The following is a 25,393-nucleotide window of genomic DNA, read 5'->3' as shown; positions in this document are numbered from 1 at the left end:
GCTGACAAGCTTTAATACACGGGCGAAGGAAAGGAACTCACTCGCTATTTTCCCTGGTCCCTCTACCCCATCAGCCACCCTCCCCCACCCCGGGGTTTACTTGCTTCCCACTCCATGGACTTTTGAAATAAAGTGCCAGGGAGACCATAGGATGCATTCCTGTGAAACTGCCAGAGTGCTACCCCAAGAGCAGCCTCGAGAACCTCGCCTGGACGCCGCAAGGAGCCTCCGGACCCATCGCAGAGCATTAGACGCCCCTGCGCAGCCCAGGCCTGAGACCCCGACGGCGCGCGGAGGCCCCGCCCCCAGCCCGCTCTTCGGCCTCTGATTGGTACCCCGGCGCGTCAGTCAGTGACCAGGGCGGGAGCGCAGACGGCCGTCACCGCCCCCCGCCTCTCGCGCCGCTGGCGGCGGGGACCGAGCCCGGGCGCCCGTGGGCGGCCCCGTGTCTGACGGACCCACGGGCCGACGCCGCGGCGCGGCCGGCATGGCAGCGCCGAGAAACCCCTCGCGGGTGCGGGAGCGGGCGCGGGTTCGCGCCCCCGCCGCAGGTGGGCGCCGGGCCTAGCGGGGCGGGGGGCGCGGCGCGGGCGGGGCCGTCGGGCCGGGCGGGGTCCGGGCAGCCTCCGCCGACCTGGCGCCGCCCGAGAGGTGGAGGTCCCGGCAGCCCTGGAGCCTGCGCGAGCCCCGGCCCCGCGGGGAGGGCAGGCGCCACGGCGCGGTCGGGGGCGCCCCACCCGCGGACTGCGGCGGCCGTCGGAGCCGGCTCGCGTGCGAGTGAGGAGCGGACCCCTCGGGCCGAGGGGTGGGGTCGCCTGCCCAGGAGGGGATGGCGGGCTCCTGGAAGGAGACAGACAGCGTCACTGCTGGGAGGGGGCCCGTAGCGGCGGGGACCGAGCCCCACGGGAGCAGCCCCGGGGCGCCTGGACCCCGGGCCCGGGTCCTCTCTGAGCACTCGGTTGTTGTGGGAGGGAAGTCGCCTGGTTTCGCGCCTTTCTGGCAGAGGATGTGGCCCACACCTTCGCAGCAGTCAAGACTTGCTGAACAACCGAGAAAACTCGGGTTAAAAAAAATCATCAAGAACCAGAGCAGCAATGCAGTATAGCAGCAGGTCGCGCCTGCAGGTCTGGTCCCTGTGACTGCGACTCCCCCTCTGGTTTGGTAGCTGGACCCTGCCGGCTCTCAAGACCAGAGGTGGAGAGCACCTTCCATCCCGTCCCTCAGCTGTGACCTCTATTTGATTGCCAACTCCAGGGAAGATGATCAGTGCTGCTTCTCGGTTTGAATGGGCCCCGTTTCTTTATTTTCCTGGAGGCCGTGCCAGGAGTATGAGCTCACTAGTGAATTTGGGGAGCCTGCTCGTTCACAGTCTGGGTTTCAGGTACTGCAGCGTTTATGGCAAGTTGGCAGGTGCTGGTATCCTTATTAATTGCTGTTTAGTCCCAGCAGGAGCTTTTAATTCACACAGTCAGCTGTTGGTTGTAGTGGAAACAGCACCTTTCTGGGAATCAGGACATGAAGTCTAGACATCATTTTGATCAAGAGTGTCTGGGTAGAAGTCACACGACCACTGAGGACTTTCATGTCCTCATCCATAAAATGAGAGTGTTGAGCTAGCTGATCCATAACCCTCCCGGTCTAGAATTCTGTGATTGATTTACCTCCCACTTTCCAAAGTTTGGAGAATGAACTCATTTTTTAACCTTTCTGCACCTTGGGTTATTATAGAATTAGCCAAATATTTCCTGTGGGTGTATTCATTTGAACTTTTTATTATGTTATTTTCTTCCCTTCTCCTGTCTTAGTTTGGCAGAGAAAGAAACTTTGGAAGTGCGGGTAGGGGCACAGCTGGAAAAAGCTGTTTGGGAGGTGGAAAAATGCCTACTCTGGGCTTAACATAATTGCCAAGAATTTTTCTTTTCTTTGCACCAAGTTTAAGGTGTCCCAGTGCGGTGAGCTTAGGAAGAGAGTCTTTACTTTGCATCAGCACAGGGGGTCTGCAGTTAGTGTGGAGCAGAGGAAGAATGTGATTGAAGGATTAGATCATGGGAAACTTCTCTAAAGCAGTGTGATTCAAGGATCAGATTATGGGATTTTTTTTCCTCCCTAAGTGCTCTCTGAGGACTTGGAAGTATAATTTATCTTCTTTGCTGGTACACTGGCAAAAAACAAAACAAAACAAAAAAAAACCCAACAGTTTTAACATCTATTGCTCAAGCTAGGATGGAGATAGCTTTTTTTTTTTTTTAATCTACCCCTAAACATTTTTGTGTGAGAGAAGTATAGATTAGCTTTTAAGATAACAGCAAGTGATACCAAATAACACATGACAATAAAAAAACAAAACAGAAAACAAAAACACAAAAGAAAACCCACAGAGCAAGTAGAGATAGAAAGAGGTTCATTGGTTGTCATTCTTATTCTTGTTAAAAAGTGTTTTGATATTAAGAACCATGGACTAACATTTGTGTACCATATTACTGGGAAGGCACTGTCATAATACTAGACAAATAAGAGGTCGGTTAGTGCAATGCCTCAAAGCTCAGAGAAGATACCATCAGCTGTCAGGAAGGTGGTAGATTCTGGAATAAACTTATTGTTCTCAGCACCCTTGGCAGACCTGTGTGTTTGAGGAGGGAATGTGAGCACCCCACACTCCATCCTCAGTCTTCTTGCTTCAGGGTCATTAACTGTCCTGAGTGGTTCAGACCTTGCTATTGTTCTTTCCACCACTGTTCCTCTTAGTGGCAGTGGTCATGTTTTCAAACACTTTATAAGGAACTACTAGACTCCTTGATGGTCCTTAGAGGTTGGGGTTTAGAGACATGAATGCCTTGGATGGAATGCAGGACTCATCTACCCGGTTCCCCCATTCCACCTGTATTCAGAACAGCTCTGCTTTTTGTTAGTTTTGTTTTTGTTCTAGGTGAGATTTTGGTTGGGTACAAGGGCCTAATGATAAATTGTTTTAAAATAAAGGTAATAATGGCTAATTTTTTTAGTGCTTATGTTTTAGTTCACTTATTTCATGTGAAATTGTTCTGATTGTTCTTGACCCATAGTAAGCATTCTAGTGTTAGCTGCTGCTGTTATAATTATTGTCATTTCCTTGTATTATGTGATTGCTACTTTGTTATCCCCATTTTAAGAAACCGAGATATGCTGGAGCATGACTGAAATCCCAGTGACTTGGAAGGCTGAGACAGGAGGATTGCAAGATCAAGGCTAGCCTCAGCAACTTCTGCCCTAAGCAGTTTAACAAGACCCTATCTCAAAAAACAAACAAACAAAACCAAAACCCAGCTGGGGTAAAACTCAGTGGAAAAGTGCCCCTGGGTTAAATCCCCAGTTCCAAAAAAAGAAAAAAAAAAAACAAAAAAAAAAAAACCTGAGTTATGCACAAACTTGTACAAGGTTACTTACCTCCTTTCTAAGCTTTTCTGCCAGTTAAAAGGTCTGTTCCTCATTATCGTGGGTTCCCTTATTCCACAGTCCTTCAAGGATGACTGACTTTATGAAGCAGATGTTTCTGGCCCACCATAAGCAGTCTCTGGCCTGTTCCCATGGGTAATCACAGGTAGTCGCTAGGCAGGCAGGTGAGTTTACCTGGTGAGCACTTCTGTGTTCATAGGAAGAGTAGGCAAATGGGAAGTTATTGACCAAGCAGTCAGCTGGGCATGAGGAGGGAGTGTGGGGCACACACACTTCTACTTCAACTTGGGCTGCCAAAGGTGTGCAGAGAATTGGGAGCTTGTCCTCGAACAAGTGCCAGGAAGGCCTTTGCTCTCAAGGAGCTGCACAATGAGTGTGTGTATGTGGGGCAGGGGGAGGGGGGGAGTATGTTACCAGTGGTCAATGTGTGCCACAGAGGAGTGAACAGACGTGCTGTGATTCTCCTCTGTTCTAGTTGTGACCCAAAGGGGAGTATCTTCCTTCTTTAAAAAGTGCTTTGAGGGGAAAAATGCTAATTAAACATACTCATGTGCACATGCACACTCATACATGGACTGCTTAAATCAAAGGGTTTCTAGTTGATTTTTTTTTTTTTGCTACCCATTTGTCCTACTTTTATATGTCTAGTCTTACATTTCTGTGAGTTGAATAAATATCAAATAAAATGTATCTTTTGAGTACCATGTGTCTTTCTAGGTAGAAGTTCTTGATTGGTACATTTCTTAACTTGAAAAGACCTTTTACCTGGTTTAGAACCCAAGATAGACTTAGGTTTATCAGGGAAGCTTTCTCTGGCTCCCTGAGGTGGCATGAGCACCTCCCTAAACACCAGCCTTTTGCACACAGTGCTTGTCCCTGTTGCAGTAACAGTGGGCATTTGCGTTTTCTTTATGGTACTGAGCACAGAGACACTGATCATTGATAATCTTATCTAATCTTTGTAACCATCACTCCATGACACTCAGAACTGTTGTGGAAGGAACTCAGGGTTTCCAGCTTATAAGTGGTGGCCAGGGTTCAGACCCCTGGTCTGGGCCTCCACTGATGACAGATCTTTAACCAACCACCTGCCTGCTTCTGTCTCCTGAAACAGTTCTGGTTTCCACCTGAGAGCACTCCATAATTCCCAAAGTTACTTCTGCACATTTAAGATGCTCTGAATAAAAGTTGGGTTATCACTTTCATACCATTGTTGTTTGAGGTAACTCTCACAGGCTTGAAGTATAGGAGAAGGGAGATTATGAAAAAGTTCTCATTGCCAGGTAAAGCTTGCTGTATTCTTGTGATTCCTGTACGTAACTACTAAAGTCTCTGCTTAACTTTTAGAGGCGTCATTGCGCTAGTTAGTACGTTTGACCAGCAAATCCTTCCTTTCTCTCCTGTGTTGTTTGATGAATGTTGTTACTTAGTAGGACAGTCCGTTTTCAGAATTGAGGTCTCGTGCACATTGATTTGATTTGTAATTAATTTAATGGAAGAACATTTAAATGTTTCTTCACAAGAATTCAACAAAGAAGTTTTTGTTTGTGTTCTCACTTTTCCAATAACCTTTTTTGTTCTAGTCATACTCCATTTTTTACCTTTCCCATTTATTGGAGCCAGAATGGACAGGTGGTGTCATGTTTAAATTATGATGATGATAAAATGTTTATGTTCATTTCTAGGAGACCATGAACTATTGTCTGTTAGTGCTGTTGCTGGTTCCTAGGAAATAAAAATATCAGCAACTGTAGCACATAAAAATGCTGTGCTTGATAAATCTCCGAATTCAGAATTTTATAGCATATCTTTTGTTGTTGCTTCAACCTTGTAACTGTGACACTGAGTCTGTGGAATTGTTGGATGAATACACATAGTAATTTAAAATACCTCATTAGTTCTGTCTCCTTTTGCTCAGTTACTGGTTTTTAGCAGATGCTAGTGTTAGTCTATCAGAGGGAGTAATCTGTAATTGGAAGTCAGTTTCTCAAGAGAGCCTCCCCAATTCAGGGAGAAGTAGAATCTCATTCAAAGTTGAGGGTTGACTGTTAAAAGAAAGAAGCATCCCACCCTCTTGTTCCCAATCATGACCGAGATAAGTTCCTGTCCTCTCTAGGCTGGGGACAGTCTCAGTGGTTGCAAACTAGTTCTCAAATAGCACAGGCATGGACGTGGTTTGGAGCTGGTGGTGGCAGTTCTTTGGAGGGCTTTGAATAGTTTGTGTTTTTCTTCTAAGCCAGGGTATAGAGTCTACCTTACAGCACTTAGTCTCCCAAGTTGAAGAAAAGTGAACTAACTTCCTTCTTGCTTGGTAATGAGAGACTCGACCCCCCTGGGTGTTAGAATAATGTCTAGTACATTGGGGCTGGGCTGTTTTTTGATCTGTCACAAGGCCTCAACTTGGTATTAACTGTCTAAAATTAAAGGAAAACCAAATGCATCCAAATCACCCCTTGGATGGGGTGCTATGTGAGCAGGACGGCTGACAGGAAAGGGGAAGTGGAAGAGATGACGAGCTAGTTCCAGTGCAGGCTGAACTAGATACGCAGCCCCCATCTAGATATGAAGTGCTAGAAGCACTGATGTCAGTGACAAGATTAGCTGTTTGGCATTTTACTTGGCATTTGCAGAATGAACTTAGAATTCAGTTTGTAGATGAGGAGTAGATTGGTCCTCCACTTGTCTGCTTGAAATGGAAACATAGTAGACTTATTAATGTAAATGTTGATTTGTACCCTGGACGAATAAGACTTGGGCGTATGAATTCCTCTGAAATCTGAAGATAAAAATCACTTGAAGAGAGAATGTACTTGATTAGTTTTCCATGGTCTGTTCATTCATTTTGTTTTTAAAATATCTGTTCAACTAAATTTGGGGTTCTTAGCTCATTGTCACAATGGAGGACTCGCATAGGCTGTGCTTGTCTTGGTCTTCATGTTTTCCTGTTCCAATGTTTTCTCCATATATACCTCACTGATTCATTCATTCAAAATTTGGAGCCTGTAACATGGAGGTTCAGTTTGCCCTCTCCCTCACCCTCCCTCCCATCTTCCCAACCTTCTTTTTCTTCTTTTCCTCTTGCTTTCTTTTAGAAACTGGTCACTTTGTATGTTTTCAGGCCAATACGTTTAATAGCTCTTTAGAACCATCTTCAACGACTAAGGGCCAGAATATTTGCAGGTATTTGTCAAGCTCTTATGTATCTTTTGTCTGTGTGTAGGCCATCTTTCCTGGTTGCTAGCTTCAAGTAATGTTTTGAGTTTAGTTTGAACATCAGTTTTTTCTCACAGTTATTCAAAGTCCTGTGCCATGTGCTCCAACGTGACTATTCTCCGACATAACTCTGAAGCATATTAAAATAAAGAGACCTGTAGAGAAGTAAAGGAGGTGGTGGCTAATGGCCTGGCCTCCTTATGTTTTTTCATAGTGGAGGAAGCTAACGTCCAGAGTCACTCAGCTCCCTAGGTCTAGACCTTGAGTTCCCTCCTCATTCCACTACCTTGAAACCATCCTACTAGGTGGCCACTTCACATTCTCACTTCCTGCCTTGTGTTTATGTGGTGTAATTAAGGGAAGAGAAAACACTCTGGTGGTTCACTATTTCTGACGGGCACATTAAAAACTGGAATGGACCACCAACATAGAAGCTCAGGCATGGTGGAATGACAGAATAACCTCCAATGAGAGAATAAGTTTATTTTTCTCACATCAGAGCTCAGAGGTCCCCAGAGCTGGGACAGGTTCCATGGTGTCAGGGGCCCAGGCTTCTTCTACAGCCTCTATGCCCATAGTCACTTTTTGGTCCAGGATGGCTGCTGGAGCATCAGTCATCATGCTTACAGTCCAGCTAGCAGGGAGGAGCAAAGGTGAGGGATTTGCCCCTCTTGATGAGCACTTCTGAAAATTACATACCTACTTCTTGGCCAGAATTTACTCCCATAGCCATATGTAGCATCCAAGGAGGATGGAATGACCCTTTATTCTCAGTAGCCCTGTGCCTGACTGAAATTCAGAGTTTTTTTCTGTATAGAAGGAGGAGAGAACAGACCCTGGTGCAAGCTGACGGTGTCTGCCACAGAGACACGAGGATTGGGTCCTGACTACATGGATTCATTCCACTCATTCAAGTAACATTTATTAACTGTCTTCTCTGTGCCTAGGCATGGAGAAAGCAGAGAGAAACCAGACACAATTCCAGTCCTTAAGACATTGCTGTCTATGGAGGGAGACAGTCACTAATCAAACACACACATAATTGTGTAAATTGAGACAAGTGCTGAAGAAGAACAGTGTGTGCTAGGAAAGAGGAAAATAGGGATTTGCTCAAGCCAGGGGGTTTGGGGATGGTTCAGAGAAGTGATATTTGCACTGAGAGCGGGAGGAGGAGTGAACTAGACCATGAGTGGAAGGAATAATGTTCCCAACCGAGGGAATAACACAGACAAAGCCTTGTGGGAGGTGAAAGTGAGCTCTGGGGGGCACTGAAGGTGGAGCAAGAGGGAGGGAGGCATCAGACTGAAGGGGGTTGGGGATGGGTGGCACTTTCCCGGCTTATCTGGTACTGAGGATGTTCCTGGGCTGTGGGACTCTCAGTGCTAAAACTGGGAGGGTCCTAGGCAAACCAGGGTGAATCCGCCACACTCCTTGGAGGCCCCTTAAGTGATCAGGTTTCTTTCTTCATAACTACTTTCAGGAAAGTTCCATCTTAGATAGGCATAGCTCCTTGCCAGAGGAAACTGTTGATGAGTAAAAGTAGCCCCTCGCATGGGCAAAGGGAAATGGGCACAAAACAGAAGTAGCACTTCATTGTAGTTGGGTTACTTGACAAGTGAGATAGATTTTTCTTTACCTGGTTTGATTTCTTCTAAGGATACCTTTGGAAATTAATTGGCATCTGATGATATATTTAAGATAACAGAAAAGGTCAGGGATAGGGGAAGCCCTTGCTTTCCCTATAACAGTTTCTCATCACTGGTAATACATTGAAATCACCTGGGAACTTAAGAGACAGATGCCTGGGCCTAGACCTTTAATAAATCAGAAAACTCAGGGGGAAGCCAGTGGGATTCTCTGTCCCATCACAGTGTCTCTCAGACATCAGTGTACGTGCAGATCACCTAGGATCCTGATAGAATGCAGATTTGCCTACAGAGGGGCCTGAGAATCTGTATTTCTAAAACGTCCTGAGGTGATGTTGATGAGCTGCTCCACAGACTTTGAGTAACAGTGCTCTGTAATGTTCAGTGAGTTTTTTAAAAAAATATTTTTATTAGTTGTTGATGAATCTTTATTTTATTTACTTATTTATTTATATGAGGTGCTGAGAATCGAACCCAGGGCCTCACACATGCTAGGCAAGAGCTCTACCACTGAGCCACAACCCCAGCCCCAGTGAGTTTATTTTTTAATGTTCACTGGTTTCTTTTTAGGTAAGCAGATCTGTAGGTCTGCCTAGAGGTAGATGGGTCCATGAGAGGACAGAGAGGTATAAACGTGGGAGGTGGCCAGGGAGGCTTCTGTGTGTAGTACCAACAGAAACATCACACTGAACTCCTGTGGGGGCAGATCTCAACTGCTCCATTGGTCCCAGAGAGTATTTTGTGAGGGGTTTCAGGGTAAAGCTTGGTTTGTAGCACCAAGTGGCATTGGTATTGGTCACAGAAGAGCTAACTCCCGAGACTTCTGGCTCGAATGGTATGATAGATGATGTACCATTCTTTACCCTTCTCATATCTTGTCTAGCGGCCCTTTAGTTCACTTGATTGGCTGCCAGGATGTGGGTCTTTCCTACAAATAAGAAAAGCTGTGGAGGGCTGGGGATATAGCTCAGTTGATAGAGTGCTTGCCTTTCATGCACGAGGCCCTGGGTCAATCCCCAGCACCACACACACAAAAAAAAACAAACAAACAAAAAAAAATTAAATTAAAAAATAAATTAATTAAAAATAAATAAAAGCAATGGAAAGATTTTTTTAGATAGGAGGTGACACATTCATTGAATGTTTAAGAAAAATGCCAGGGGCTGGATTTGTAGCTCAGTAGTAGAGTGTTTGCCTTGCACATGGGAGGCACTGAGTTTGATCCTCAGCACCACAAAAATAAATAAATAAAGGTATTTTGTCCATCTACAACTAAAAAAATTCGTTAAAAAAATAAAAATACCAAACCACACTAAAGTAGAAAATAGAATTAGGGAAAACAGTCCAATTAGAAGGATTAGTAACTATTAGGAACAGCATCCTAATGATTCTAATTAATGTGCAAATTACTACCAGGACAAAAGTGACATGTAGCTTTTGTCAACATGTTCATAAATTATTTGTGTTAGAACGTAGAAGTCTAATGTTAAAGATCAGATTTGTGTGAGAGGATGCCACAAAAGCCCTTGCAAGTCAAAGCAGTGAGCCTGTCTAGGGATAGATGCCAGGCCCTACCTGAGTCTTTAGACTCACAGATCTTACACGTGTGATCTGGATAACACTTGCTTCCCTTCCCGTGTGCTGAGGAAAGGTTGGCACAGGAGTTGGCGATTAAACAAATTTTGATGAGTCAGCTCAATGAGAGAGAATCCACACATCTTGGTCCTGTGGCCAGACAGGCTTGCTAGGCATACTTGAGCTGAACTCACCCCTGGAATGCCAGGCCTCCCTCCCAAGGAGAGAGCAGGCCCCAGCATTCTGTTTTCGCAGGTAGGTTCAGGGAGGAGAGAAGGGACAGAGCTGAGCAGTCCCAGGATATTGTTCTAGACCTGCCAGTCACATAGGTCTCTGACCCTTAGGAAGGAGTGAAATGAGAAAGGGAGGGGATGCAGAGGCCACTACCTGACCTCCAGGAAAGTCCCTATACTGGGAAGCTTGAGGACGATGGGGTAAAAGCTCTGATCCCTGTTTCCCCTTCAGAAGATGGGACTCCAGCCCCGCCCCAAAGGGATTTAGGTTGACAGCAAGCATAATGTGAGTGGATAGCCTCTTGTTTTTTGGTTTGCTGCTGTGTAATACTAATCCCAGACTACAGCAATTTGAATGTGTCATCTAGAACTGGATTCAGCAAGTTAATAGGCCAAATCTGGCCTGATGTTTGTTTTTATATGGCCTCTGACCTAAGAATGTGTCTTATATTTTTAAATGGATGAGAAGAAAATCCAAAGAGGAATACCATTTTCTGACACAGTAATAAAGGAAATTCAGATTTCAGTCTCCATTAATGAAGGTGTTTGGGGGTATGTAATGTAGCTCTACACTGTATTGTCTTGGCTGCTTCCCTGCTGTAAGGGCAGAGTTGAATGGTTGGATAGAGACTATATGACTGACTCTTTACAGAAAACCTGCCGACCCCTGATCTACTACTGTGATAATGGTTACCTTTGTTTCCACCCAGGGCCTTACTTTAAGAATGAAATGAGGGGCTAGGGGGTTGCTCAGTGGCACAGTGCTTACCTAGCACATGTAAGACACTGAGTTTGATCCTTAGCACCACATAACAAATAAAATAAAGGCATTCTGTCCATCTACAGCTACAAAAAACAAAAAAATTTGAAGAAAAAAAATGAGTTCAGACAAAAGTGACCAGGACAGTGAAGAGATCTCCAAATCATATAATGTAAGGGAATTGGTTGAATAAACAGGCCATCTAACCTAGAAAATAAAAAATTGCAGAGCGGAAATTATAGATCTTCAAGATTGTGTTCTCAATTGTTTTAATTCTTGGAAAAGGAATATCAAGGGAAAGTAGCAATGTTGGTAGTTAGAGAGCACTGCCCTTCAGTCAGAACATGGGTTCAAGTTCAAACTTCTATTTGTTTTCTCTGGACTTCAGTGTGTTCACTTCAAAAATAAAGCTTGCATGTGACAGCTCATCAGATGCCCAGATCCACCATGATTTAAGATTCTCTCTGGTTTCTTGTCTAGAATGTGAGCTCTTCCTCTTGCACAAGCTCCTGCCTTCCTCCAGGGGAGGCACTGTTGTTGAACCAGTGCTGGTACCTTCTCCTTGTTGGTTCTCTTCCTCATTGATCTTGCAGTTGTTTTAATACTTTATTGAGTGGAAGGATTGCCCTTCTTAATTGAACAGAATTAATATCTGAAATATAAAAGTTATAGAAAGTCTTTTGATCTCACCATTTTAAACATTAGGTTTTTTTTGTTTCCTAACCATAAATCTCCAAAACTGTGATAAAACTCTTGCCTTTATAGAGTTCAAAAAAGTTTAAAGATTGAACATTTGCCTTAAAGGTGTTTGTGGGCTCATCGGGAAACAGACATGAATAAGAGGAACACACCTGTAGTGTGGACGAAGAGCAGAGGGTGCATTGGGGGAGGATCAGGTCTGCCCAAGGGGCTGGTTGGAATCAAACCTTGGAAATCCAACAAAATTCCAGCTTCATCATCCCAAAGCAGCCTGTCATTCTGTGAAAGATCTAAGAGGTTTTCCTATGGAAAAGGAATCAGACTTGTTCTTCATAACTCCAAGCAATAATGATTCAGGTTGTGCTTACAGTTTCGATCACACTGTCCTTTCACAGAAAAACGGGTATTTACATCTCATCAGTGAAGCGTCAGCATCCTGACTGGGACCCACAGGCCTGCTCATCAAGGCCTGGCAGCTCTAGCCTGCCTTTGCTTTCCTTGCCTTGCAGGCTCCTGTCCATCCTCAGAGCTCAGCCCAGCCTCGTGTTCTAGGGAATCCTTCTTTAAACTGACCTAGGTCAGGTCCCCCGCTATGTCGCTTGTCAAACTGCATTCATTTCCCTGGAGGTCACTTTAGTGAGGCTGTTTTTCCTTGAGAAAGGTCCATGTCAGAGTCCAGTCTATTTTGTTCATAAATGTAGCATCAACTTAATCTGTGTCCATAGAATAAAGATAGATTTTGATCAATAAAGAGAAATGTTCTGGAAAAGGAAATGGACTCCTCCCCCAAAGGGAGTTCCCCGCTGACAGTACCAAAGTACTGGTTGGAGGACAGATGGTGGGAAGACTGTAGTAGGAACCTAGACAAATAAATAGGTACATTTGAATAGTGCTTTTTTCATTTAATTTTGTTTCAATTCTGTTTTATACCATGTTGTTGGCCATTGGGGTGACTTCTTATCATAGAGGCTAAGTGATTTCTCTGGCCCTGAAACCTGAAAATGGCAGAATGAAAAAGAGGTTTTTTGGTTTTTTTTTAAATATTTTGTGTTGTAGATGAACACATACCTTTATTTATTTTTATGTGGTGCTGAGGATTGAATCCAGTGCCTCACTTGTGCTAGGCAAGCGCTCTACCACTGAGCCACAACCCCAGCCCCTAAAACTGAATTTTTTGCACATTCTATAAAATCAGTTGTCTCTCCACAGCCAGGGAGGCCTGCATGGTTGGATAAAGTGGTCTTGAATTTCACCGAGAAGGAATGACAACTCACACTTTGATAGTAACGTGCCTCACCTGCAACTTTTGAATTTTTATCATTGGGTGGGCCTTAAAAACCCCACACACAATTAGAAAATTAAACTTACCTTTAAAATAATGGGTGGTCTTTAGCACTCCTACAAGGTGTGCCCGGTAAAATGAAGACAACTCTGACCTATATGTTATTAAAAGCATACAAACAAGATCCTGTCTGTGTCAGGCAGGGAGCAGTTTCCTGCTGTACTGTAAGAGCCCTGAGTGAGATGTGCACCATCTCTGAAGATTGTGCTCACAGCTTGAGTAGGTCACATGGCAGGCTAGAGTTGAATGCCTTACTGGTCACAACAGTGAAGATAAAAACCTTCCGCTTGGTGGTTCTCTTCCTCATAGATATTGATCTTGTAGTTGTTGGTTTAATACTTTAATGAGTGGAAGGACTGCCTTTCTTAATTGAACAGAATTGATTACTGAAATATAAAAGTTACAGAAAGTCTTTTGACCTCACCATTTCAAACATTAGGAGGGTTTTTCCCTCTCCTAACTATATTATGGCATTGAAGCAGATAGCAATATCTTTTATTAAATATAGTGTTTTTACCTGAAAAATTTTAAACAAGGAGATTTTACTGTATGTCTGTCTCTTTATTTCCTCTGCTACCTCTAACATCTATATGAAGTTGCCTTTTCCACCCTTCTTGCTCAGGTTTGGTGTCCTCCTTCCTGGCCCACTTAGGAGGAAGTCACTGGGCTGGAAGCAGTTGATGTGTTGACATATGTAGGGAGGAAGCTCCATTGTACTGCATGTTGGGCCATGAATTGGATTGGAAGGGGAAGTAGATGAGGTTGAAGACTGTGGCAGCCTATGAGGAAGTAGAGAGTAAAGAATTAGCAGTCCTGGGCTGGAGCAGCCTTGGGAGTTTCCGAGGCAAATCCAGTGCTGCTGAGTTTCCCTGAGCAAGACTGTGACATCCACGCCACTGGGAGCCCACAGCCGTGGGTAGAACTGCTGATCACTTCTTTTTTGGCTCTTCAGCATCTTTTAGTTTTGTTTTCAGGGTTTAGTTCTTTTTTTCTTTTAACTGGTTTCCTGTTGTAATGTTTGGATCACTTCAACTGTGTTATGTTGTGGCAAATTGAAAAAAGTCAGGTAGAATTTTACCACAAAAAGCAGTGCCTTCTTAAAGTTCTACTCAATGATCTTATAGTTGGAGTGATTAGAGATTGGGTTTTAGTTTGAGATAGTCACACTGTTGCTTTTAGGAGGTCCTGGTATAATTCCTCAGGCACACCTTAACTACCAAAGCATTGATTCTTCTGATTATTTGCTTTGGGGTCTTGGCATGCTTTGATGCTGGTGGCTAGGGGATGCATAAGATGTGGTTAAGCTGTTTTCAATGAAACAGAAACACATTCATTGTATTTTAGACTTATTTATATGTAGATGTGTTTCAGCTACCACCCAAGTGGTTCAGCCCAAAAGGATTAAAAAGGAATTTCATTTTTCTGTGTCTCTTGATAGACACTAATAATATCAATCTATAATTCCTGGCAACATCTCTCTTTTCTGCCTCCTCTTGCAACCTACACTTTGTAGAGATTCTTCTTTGCCCAGACTTGCTCTACCCACACTCCCTTTTGTTCTTTCCATTACCTAGGATGACTGAACATGCAGAGGTGGGACTTTCCCTCTCTTTGTACTTCATCAAGCACAGGGACCCTCTCAGATGGGTGTGCACTTCTCCTGGGTCAGGGTTTAGGTAGCTGGGCTAGTGACAGCAGAATTCTCCTTAGCAGAAAAGGGGACTGTCTGACCCTTCTGATGTCCAAAATGTTACTCTCTCTCTCAGCTGTATTTGGAAAAATGAGATTCCACTCAGGAGATCACCTGAATTGTTATCAAGATACTGTTTTGCAAGATGTCTGTAGGATGTTTCTTTCTCTTTTATGAATTTTTAAAAACTTTAAAATTTTCTTTTAAAGAGTCTTAATTCTCTTTGCTGTAGCAAACTTGACTTGAAGATTTACTCAGCTCCATAATTCATAGTACAGCAAAGTCTAAAGCAGGTAGCTTCTCACATTGCATCTGTCCTGTCTTTGGAGTCTAGTTCCACCACTTACTGGCTGAGTCTTCTAGGCAATTATTCAGTCTTTTTTTCCCTAACACTTTTCTTTCCTGTAAAATAAAGGTGATTCAGGTAATAAGTAAAAATAATAATTAGTGCTTATTAGGTACTTAATAATGTGAGAGATGTTGAGCTAAGCACTTTGCCTGATGTCTCCTTTGAGCCCTAATGCGGTTCTGAAAGGCAGGTACTCTGTGCCCCCTGCATTGTGATGCAGTGATGGTTACAAGAGTCAACCTGTGGCGGCTAGGGAGGAATTGGGGTACTTTGGATTAGGTAGAAGGGAGTAAAGGGAGGGAAGGGGGTATGGGGGTAGGAATGATAGTAGAATGAATCAGACATACTCTGTGTGCATATATGATTGCACAATGAGTGTAATTCTACATTTTGTACAACCAGAAGAATGAGAAGTTATACTCCATTTATGTATGATGTGTCAAAATGCATTCTACTGTCATATATAACTAATTAGAACAAATTAAGAAAAAGAGAGTTACCCTGCATTGAACACTCCCTATATACCATGCTCTGTTATGTACTATCTTCATTCCTGGGTTTAGAGATTAAAATGGAGGGAGAGGAAGTTGTTTGTCTCATGCTTCTGTGAGCAGGACCAACTTGGTAACCATTGTATCAGACTCCAAGTCCTCCTTACTGTAAGATGCACAGCATGGTTCATAGGAATATTGGATAATCTCTGTAAAATGCTTAGCACAGGGCTGACACATAGCAGTTTAAATTGTAACCATTTTAATTATTAGTGAAGTTACACTTTTTCTTGCTAAAACATGGCTCTTCCTCTCCTTAGAAGCTCCATTCCTGGTAACATTAGCACACAGCTTGTTCAGATCCTATACGTGATTATAATGGCCATGGCCCACTCACCCATGACTACAAAGTCCCCTTCCTGCGACCTCCAGATAGTTCCCTGATACCCATACCAGTATTCCCATGGCTACCTTCTCTGGCCTTTCTTGACTTGAGTTATTTGACCAAAAAAATATGAGAATATACATTTTTGTTTATATGTGCATATACAAAATATACACACATATTTTGTGTATACCCAAAGTACAGGCTTATATTCTAGGGTTGTTTTCTGGTAAGTCGATCATCTCACATATTTCTTTCCTGGGTATGTAGGTAGGGTTTATTTTGAGGATAAGGGTGAAGGGTTGGGAAATGGGTGTGTGTGTGTGTGTGTGTGTGTGTGTGTGTGTGAGAGAGAGAGAGAGAGAGAGAGAGAGAGATTGAAAGCATTTGGGTGCAAGCAGGGAGAGCCATCATCTATGGTAGGTCCCCATGGAGGCCTGGGTAGCTGCAGGAGAGACCTATGTTTAGGGGATGTGCCCTGAGGAGTTAGGTGGTACTTGAATGAATGCAGCAGGTCACATGGTCTGTGACAAATGAGAGTACATGCCCATATCCGAGACAGCAGCCAATCCCTTCATGGCTGCAAGCCCTCCATGTCCACACACTCAGGAGCGCTACTCTGTGGCTAATGGCAGTTGCTCTAAAAAGGCCCTTTAGGGAAGAAGAAAGGTGACTGGTGAGAACACACAGGAGAATCCCAATCTCATGAGTTTACAGAAACACAGCCTGAATAAGAAATTCTAACGAGGCCTAGGGGGAGTGGTGCTTTCATACATGTGGTGGGAGTGCTGGTAATTGGCAGAGTTGTTTTTGAAGGCAGCTTCTGTGAAAGCCAACAATGTGCACACCCTTTGACCTGGCATTTCCTCTTCTTGAAATTATATTAAAAAATAAAAAACAGCAAACACGACTCCTCAAGGACTGTTGAAAAGAATGTTTGCCACAGCATTGTTTGTAAAAGTGAGAAGTGGGAAACAATCCAGACATTTGTCAGTAAGGCCGCAACTTCCATACAGGACAATCTCTGCTAGAGTACTGTGCATTCACTGGGAAAGTGACATTGACAGGAAAAGTGCCTGGCTTTATAGTGAGAAAATAAGTTATGTGAATGTTCCACTTAAGAGATATTTACAGCTGCAGTTGAAGAATTATGATTACATAGACACAATTCTAGTTCTCCATAGATTTAAGGATTTACTAAAAGTGTTTGTATGTGTTAGAATTTTCAAAGTTTAGAAGACTGTCTCAGTTAATAAAAATCTAAATTATAGATGTAAAGGCAGTACAGCTTTATGTTTTTAAACAAAATGTTTGACTAAATTTCTAGCTGGTAGTAAATATAACAATGATTTGAAAAGCTAATTAACTCTTCTAAATAGGTACTTATTTGAAAAAGTCATTTTAAGTAACTAGAAATATATAGTTTTTCATTTGCTGGTAAATTATTTATTGAGAGTACAAATGTATATCAAATGTCCAGATGATCAAAAATGCCAGAATTGTAGATTCCATATTGACAAGTGTTTCACTATAGTTGATCACTGGAATTTTACTAAATTGTGTACTGTGGAGGAAATTATTTTGCAACAAACCCCAGGAGGTTTGGCCCTTATTCAGATGACTTCTTTCTCATCCGCACTCAGAATTTTACATGCTCACACAAATATAACTAGGAATCTTCAATATTGAACACAGCAAAATGTTGCATGTGTACCATTTGAGTCTCTAGGCCTGTTTTGCCCCTTGTCAAATCAGAAATTGTAGTGTTATGTCACAAGCAGCATATTTGGAGCCATTTCATGGCTCTTATTGTACAAGGTTCACTTTCTGGAAATGATGTCTGTATTCCTGCTATTTTGTGTTACTAAGGTGATGCCATATATTATAACCCATAATGATTAAAAAATATAGCATTAGGCAGACATGGATCCCAAAAGGCCAACTGGATTGATTGACTGCAGTGCACCTGGTGCTGAACTGAATTCCTAAAATTGTTTATGAATTCAGCTACTCAACAAGAGCCAAGTCTTTGTCAAGCATTGTGCTGGTGCTTAAATATTTCATTTCACTGTTCCCCAGCAGGGCCAGTATTTTCACCCTCATTTATAATCAAGTGAATTAGGATAGGATGGGTTAGGTTGCTGTAGTCATATGGCTAAGTAAAATTGTAACATGGCTAAGCAAGTTTTGAGTTAGAAATTGTAAAATCCATGCTCTTAATGCTCAATTTCCTTCTTTAATTTTGTGCAACGAATATGTTCTTTTTTTTTTTTTAAAGAGAGAGAGAGAGAGAATTTTTTAATATTTATTTTTAGTTTTCGGTGGACACAACATCTTTATTTTATTTTTATGTGGTACCGAGGATCAAACCCAGCACCCGGCACATGCCAGGCGAGCGCGCAACCACTTGAGCCACATCCACAGCCCAACAAGTATGTTCTTATATATGACACTGATTATGAGAGAACTAGATGTTTCTTTAATTTTTGGATTGAATTTTTAAATAAAAATAGTTATTTAAATTGAGGATAGACACTTTGCAGCAAAATTACTGTGTGTGTGTAAATGTGTGTGTTTTCCTTAAAGCTGATGTTTAATTGTGATGTACTTTTTTTTTTTTAATTGTAGAAAGTGACCAAGTTCACTCCTGGACACTAGTTACAAGCCAGGTCCTAGATACTGCCTGGAGAATAGCAAAGGGCTCTGTGATGTTGGCAGTTTCACTGTTGGTGGCCACCCTCTGCTATTTCAGAAGGCTGCATTTATATTTAGAGCACTGGCTGAAATGGTAGGTCATTGTGTCATATTTAAATTTCAAAAATATTTCACTATCTGAAGCATAATTTTGACATTATTATTTCCTTTTATTTTTCAGGTGGATTGGATATCTCCAGAGAAAATTCAAAAGTAAATATTTTATGCAGATTTTTATTTTTTAAGGTGCAGAGAAGGCTCATAAAGGGAGGGGAATGGGAAAATTAACTGCCTTTTATTTTGATTTGGTCCAGGGAACCTCAGTGTGGAGGCGGAAGTTGATTTACTCAGTTATTGTGCAAGAGAATGGAAAGGAGAAACACCCCGTGCCAAACTGATGAGGAAGGTGTGTCTGTTTACAGAGGTTATGGAAGACATAGACTGTCAAAATCAGGAAATATTCCATTCTGCTTTACTGAATCCAGAGATCAACCAATACCAGTGGGATGCAAGTAACAATTGTGGCTCTAATTCAGAAGCCACACAGATACTAGATGTTGGCATTAGGTCTTTAACCTAAAAATCTGTGCCTTTAAGGAGTTAGGTAAACCAGGTTGTAATGTCAGAAAACCCTTGAGCATTGTTCCATTCTCAGGTCTCTCCTTTCCCACCTACTAAACATTTTCATGTGCAACAGAGGGTCTTCTTGAAGGAATCAAGTATCCTGACATCAATATTTTGAGGAGTTTTAGAATTTTCCATTGAATTAATCTTGGCAAATATTCCCAACAATGCTGTCCAATCTTGTCACCAGCAAAAGCAAAAGGAGGGGTACATTTAAAGTACATTTAGCATGATCTTAAAAGCATGCAGTAGTTTTGTGATTAGATTTGCCCAAAATGACCTGCCGTAGACTTCCAGGATTTGTCATCTAGAACAGACCCTAACACATGAGTGTCATTTTAAAATCAAATTACATGCAGTCGTAATCAGAATTTTATCATTGTTTCTGCTGTCCACTTTAACTGGGAGGAATATCTCACTGAAAATAATACTTTCTCAGTATGTCCACTGAATTCACTGTTTTTCTCTTTTTTCTTTTTGGTACTTGATATTGAACCAGAGGGCACTTTACCATTGAGCTACATCTTCAGTCCTTTTTTATTGTTTATTTTTATTTTTTTGGTACCAGGGATTGAACTCAAGGGCACTCAACCACTGAGTCATATCCACAGCCCTATTTTATATTTTATTTAGAGACAGAGTCTCACTGAGTTGCTTAGTTCCTTGCTGTTGCTGAGGCTGGCTTTGAACTCAAAATCCTCCTGTCTTAGTCTCCTGAGCTACTGGGATTATAGGTGTTGCCACTATGCCTGGCTTTATTTTTTATTTTGAGACAGGGTCTTTCTAAGTTTTGGTGGCTGGCTTCAAACTTGTGATCATCCCATCTCAGCCTCCTGAGTCTCAGAGATTATAGGTGTGGCCCACTGTAGCCAGCTAAATTCACTTTCTTCATTCTGTTATCCAGTGTAATTAATGAAACATTTTTCTTTCTGTGCTAATAGGCTTATGAGGAGCTCTTTTGGAGACACCATATTAAATGTGTTCGACAAGTAAAGAGAGATAACTATGATGCTCTAAGATCAGTGTTATTTCAGATATTTAGCCAAGGCCTCTCTTTTCCATCCTGGATGAAAGAAAAAGATATTGTTAAGGTATGTCTTTAACTGGGGACCTGGGAATGTTATGTGGACAGTAACCACAACTCAGAAGCTCCTAGTCTTCTCAGCGTGGCTTTGTACTCAGAGCATCATGATATTGAAGGAAATTTGAAAGGCCATTTAATCTAATCCTCTAAGTCAGTTTGAAAATTAACTGTCTCAGAAAGCTAGTCATACTCAATTTTGTTCATCTGTTTTTTTTTTTTTTTTGGTAGATGGTCACAATACCTTCATTTTATTTATTTATTTATTTTTATGTGGTGCTGAAGATTGAACCCAGTGCCTCACATGTGCTAGGCAAGTGCTCTACCACTGAGATACAACCCCAACTCCTGTTCATTTGTTTTCAATACCCTCTTCTTTTCTTGAGAGAATTTGTCCCTCATAAGTAAGGTGATCTAGTAAAATTCACTTTTTTACTCTGCAGTTAAATGAGTTTTAACAAATGCATGTAGTGTGTGGTCACCACCCCACAGATTCTCTTGTATACCTTTGAAGTCACTTTTCTTTCCCACTCTAGCACCTGGCAACCTTAATCTGTTTTCTGTCCTTATAATTTTGTCTTTTCCAGCATGTCATGTGATTGGAGCCATTAGTATGCGTGTTTTGAATCTGACTTCTTTCCCTTAGCAAAATGCATCTGTAGTTCATCCATGTTGTTCTGTAAATTTGTGGTTCCTCTCTTGGTGCTCCTTCTTAGTGAATGTTACACAGTTTATCCATTCACCTATTGGAAGACATCTGGGTTGTTTCCAGTGCTTGACAACTATGATTAAAGCTATTTTAAATCTTCTTATATAGATCTTTATGAATATTAGTTTATATTTCCTTGGGCAAGCATCTAGGAATTAGATTGCAAGGTGGTTTGGTAAGTATATGTTTAAGTTTATAAGAAATTGCGAAACTATTTTCCAAAGCGACTTGGTTATTTTTCACTCCCACCAGCTCTGCATGAGTTCCAGTTGCTCCACATTTTCACCAGCATTTGGTATTGTGAGATTTTTGTTTGTTTGGTTGGTTTAGTCATTCTAATAGGTATGTACTGGTATCATTGTACTTTTAGTTTGCATTTCCTAGTGAGTAGTAGTGATAGTGGGCATCTTTTAATGTCCCTAATTGCTGTTCATATTATCATCTCCGAAAATCATCTTGTCTATTTAAATCTTTGGGTCATTTTTATTTGGGTTGTTTATTTTCTTATTGTTGAGTTTTGAGAATTCTTTATATTTTATGAGAAGACACACTATTTGAGGTGTGTGATTTGCAGATATTTTCTCCTATTCTGTGGCTTGTTTTATTGTTTTCTTAATGGATTATGGCAGTACATTCTTTTTTTTTTGACATTCCACAGAGTGTTTATTTATCTGTTGGTATTTGAATTGTTTACAGTTTTTTTTTAAGTTTCTTTTATTTTATTGGTTGTTCAAAACATTACAAAGCTCATGACATATTATCTTCCATACATTTGATTCAAGTGGGTTATGAACACCCATTTTTTACCCCAAATACAAGTTGCAGAATCACATCGGTTACACATCCACATTTTTACATAATACCATATTAATGACTGTTGTATTCTGCTACCTTTCCTATCCCCTACTATCCCCCGTCCCCTTCCCTCTCATCTTCCCTCTCTACCCCATCTGCTGTTGTTTAATTCTCTCCCTTGTTTTTTTTTCCCCTTTCCCCTCACAAACTCTTATATGTAATTTTGTGTAACAATGAGGGTCTCCTTCCATTTCCAGAGTTTCCCTTCTCTCTCCCTTTCTCTCCCCCCACTCGTCTCTGTTTAATATTAATCTTTTCCTCATGCTCTTCTTCCCTGTTCTGATCTTAGTTGCTCTCTTTATATCAAAGAAGACATTTGGCATTTGTTTTTTAAGGATTGGCTAGCTTCACTTAGCATAATCTGCTCTAATGCCATCCATTTCCCTGCAAAATCCATGATTTTGTCATTTTTAGTGCTGCGTAATACTCCATTGTGTATAAATGCCACAGTTTTTTAATCCATTCATCTATTGAAGGGCATCTAGGTTGATTCCAAAGTCTAGCTATTGTGAATTGTGCTGCTATGATCATTGATGTGGCAGTATCCCTATAGTATGCTCTTTTAAGGTCCTCAGGGAATAGACCGAGAAGGGCGATAGCTGAGTCAAATGGTGGTTCCATTCCCAGCTTTCCTAGGAATCTCCATACTGCTTTCCATATTGGCCGCACCAGTTTGCAGTTCCACCAGCAATGTATAAGTGTACCCTTTTCCCCACATCCTCGCCAGCACTTATTGTTGCTTGACTTCATAATGGCTGCCAATCTTACTGGAGTGAGATGGTATCTTAGGGTGGTTTTGATTTGCATTTCTCTGACTGCTAGAGATGGTGAGCATTTTTTCATGTACTTATTGATTGATTGTATGTCCTCCTCTGAGAAGTGTCTGTTCAGGTCCTTGGCCCATTTGTTGATAGGGTTGTTTGTTATCTTATTGTTTAATTTTTTGAGTTCTTTGTATATTCTGGATATTAGGGCTCTATCTGAAGTGTGAGGAGTAAAAATTTGTTCCCAGGATGTAGGTTCCCTGTTTACCTCTCTTATTGTTTCTCTTGCTGAGAAAAAAACTTTTTAGTTTAAGTAAGTCCCATTTGTTTATTCTTGTATTTAACTCTTGGGCTATGGGCGTCCTATTAAGGAATTTGGAGCCCGACCCCACAATGTGTAGATCGGAGCCAACTTTTTCTTGTATCAGGTGCAGAGTCTCTGATTTGATATCTAGCTCCTTGATCCATTTTGAATTAACTTTTGTGCATGGCGAGAGAAAGGGGTTCAGCTTCATTTTGTTGCATATGGATTTCCAGTTTTCCCAGCACCATTTGTTGAAGATGCTATCCTTTCTCCATTGCATGCTTTTAGCGCCTTTATCAAATATAAGATAGTTGTAATTTTGTGGATTGGTCTCTGTGTCCTCTATTCTGTACCATTGGTCCACCTGCCTGTTTTGGTACCAGTACCATGCTGTTTTTGTTACTATTGCTCTGTAGTACAGTTTGCAATCTGGTATGGCTATACCTCCTGATTCACACTTCCTGCTTAGAATTGCTTTTGCTATTCTGGGTCTTTTGTTTTTCCATATGAATTTCATGATAGCTTTATCTATTTCTACCAGAAATGTATGGCAGTACATTCTTAATGAACAACATGAATTTTTATTTTGAATGTGGTATGCCTAATCTAGGATGGAGAAGCAAAGAAACATGAAGCATGTGATGTAGAGATCTAGCTGTCTAGGTATCTATATAGGCACCTATCTAGATACCTAGGTATCTCTTTCCTTCTCTTTCTCTTTCTCCCTCTCTTACACACACACAAACACACACACACACAAACACACACACACGTGCATTCTTTATTTAACATCTTTTATATGAACTTCTTTTTTAATTTCTGTTTTATCTAGCAAATATTTGTCGGGTATGTATTGTACTGGCCTTGCTGCTAGTTGCTGAGGACAAGGAATATGACAGGGACCCTGGGTTCAACAAGCGGAATCAGGATGGCTATGATGGGCTAGATTCTTACATACATTGTAGTCTTATTTAATCGTATCAAGAGCCTTGTAAAATGGACATGTTATCTTTAATTTATAGTGGAGGATGAGGCTAAGAGGTGAAATAATCCTAGTTAAGTCATCTCTTAACTGCTAAATGATAGCCAGGTTTGCAGAATGCGTCCTTATATAATTCATCTGTTTCCTGATGTATGACTCTAACTTCATTTGGTTAAAAATAGTTTCTTTCATTCTTCTTCTTCTTCCTTCTTCCTTCCTTCCTTCTTCCTTCTTCCTTCTTTCTTCTTCCTTCTTTCTTCTTTTTTTTTTTTTTTTTTTTTTGCAGTACTGGGGACCTTAACCCAGGGATTCTCTGCCACTAAGCTACATCCCCAGCTCTTTTTATTTTTTATTTGGACACAGGGTCTTGAACTTGTGATCCTTCTGCCTCAGCCCTCTGAGTCACTGGGATGAGAGTCACTGCACCCAGCTAAAAATAGTTTCTAAAGTAGTTTCCAACATCTAGGAAGTATGGTATTTTATCTAAAAAATTTGTTTCTATGGACATAATCCTATATTTAGGTTTTTATCCATTGTGAAGTGATGAAGTAAAAATATAATCTAAAAAAATCATTTAACCTACAAAATTTTTTAAAAGATGACTGTATGCTTTTTACTTTACTATTGTTTCAGTCTTTTAAACTGAAGATGCTAAATGAGATAAAATCATGTGCTGTGACATGTTCAAATTATGTATAATAAATGTTGGGGTACTAATAATTGTTGGTATCTTCTTCCTTTTCAAGCTTCCTGAAAAACTGCTGTTTTCACAAGGTTGTAATTGGATCCAGCAGTATAGTTTTGGTCCTGAGAAGTATACAGGTTCAAATGTGTTTGGAAAATTACGTAAATGTGTGGAATTATTGAAAATGCAGGTGAGCATTTAGGGAGAAAAAGACTAGGAATAAAAACATATGTCCCTGGCTGGGGTTGTGGCTCATAGGTACAGTACTCGCCTAGCATGCGTGAGGCACTGAGTTCAATCCTCAGCACCACATAAAGTAAAACAAAGACATTGTTCCCACCTATAATTAAAAAATAAATATTAATAAAATATGTCCCAAATGTAGCCATATTTTTTTAATGTAGCCATATTTTTCTAACATACCCTAACTTTATGTTAGGGAAGTAATACATGCAAATAGAAATGTTCCTTTTAGTAACTGATTAATTTCCTTTCCAGCTCTTCTTTCTCCTTTCAATTAATAAACAAGAGAAATGTTCTGCATAATAATCAGGCCCTTTATAGTTCTGTGGTCTGGAAACCTGACCAACCATGTACCTCTGTTTACCTAGAATAATGTGGTACAAGTTCCAGACAAGGTTCTCTGAGTGCCCCTCTGAAATGCACCCTAATAAAACTTGGGGGTGGTACAGATGCAGTAATTATAACTAAGAGTTCTTTCTGCCTTTTAATAATGACACAAGTTTTGGATGATTAGAATGAATCCTTAGCCTACCACTTACTAGCAAGGTTATTTTAGGAAATACCTTAGACTTTCTGAGCCAGTTTTCTTATCTGTATGAAAGAGAAATATGAATAGTATATGCCCTATAGGTTATTG

General features: G+C 41.3%; 1 protein-coding gene across 1 annotated transcript in view; it reads left to right on the top strand.

Annotated features, from left to right (window-relative positions):
* Positions 1-443: 443 nt before the first annotated feature.
* Positions 444-25,393, top strand: part of Otulinl (OTU deubiquitinase with linear linkage specificity like) — a 28,480-nt gene continuing 3,530 nt past the window's right edge. Inside the window, exons 1-6 of the mRNA XM_027950371.2 lie at positions 444-551; positions 18,444-18,603; positions 18,691-18,722; positions 18,824-18,915; positions 20,075-20,224; positions 24,575-24,703. Coding sequence (XP_027806172.1) covers positions 488-551; positions 18,444-18,603; positions 18,691-18,722; positions 18,824-18,915; positions 20,075-20,224; positions 24,575-24,703 — 627 coding nt within the window. The 5' untranslated portion in view covers positions 444-487. The remainder of the gene's footprint in view (positions 552-18,443; positions 18,604-18,690; positions 18,723-18,823; positions 18,916-20,074; positions 20,225-24,574; positions 24,704-25,393) is intronic.

Source organism: Marmota flaviventris, chromosome 5, assembly GCF_047511675.1.
Source record: "Marmota flaviventris isolate mMarFla1 chromosome 5, mMarFla1.hap1, whole genome shotgun sequence".
NCBI classification, from domain to species: domain Eukaryota; kingdom Metazoa; phylum Chordata; class Mammalia; order Rodentia; family Sciuridae; genus Marmota; species Marmota flaviventris.
Note: the sequence above shows the minus strand (reverse complement) of the source record. Positions and strands in the feature narration are given on the sequence as shown.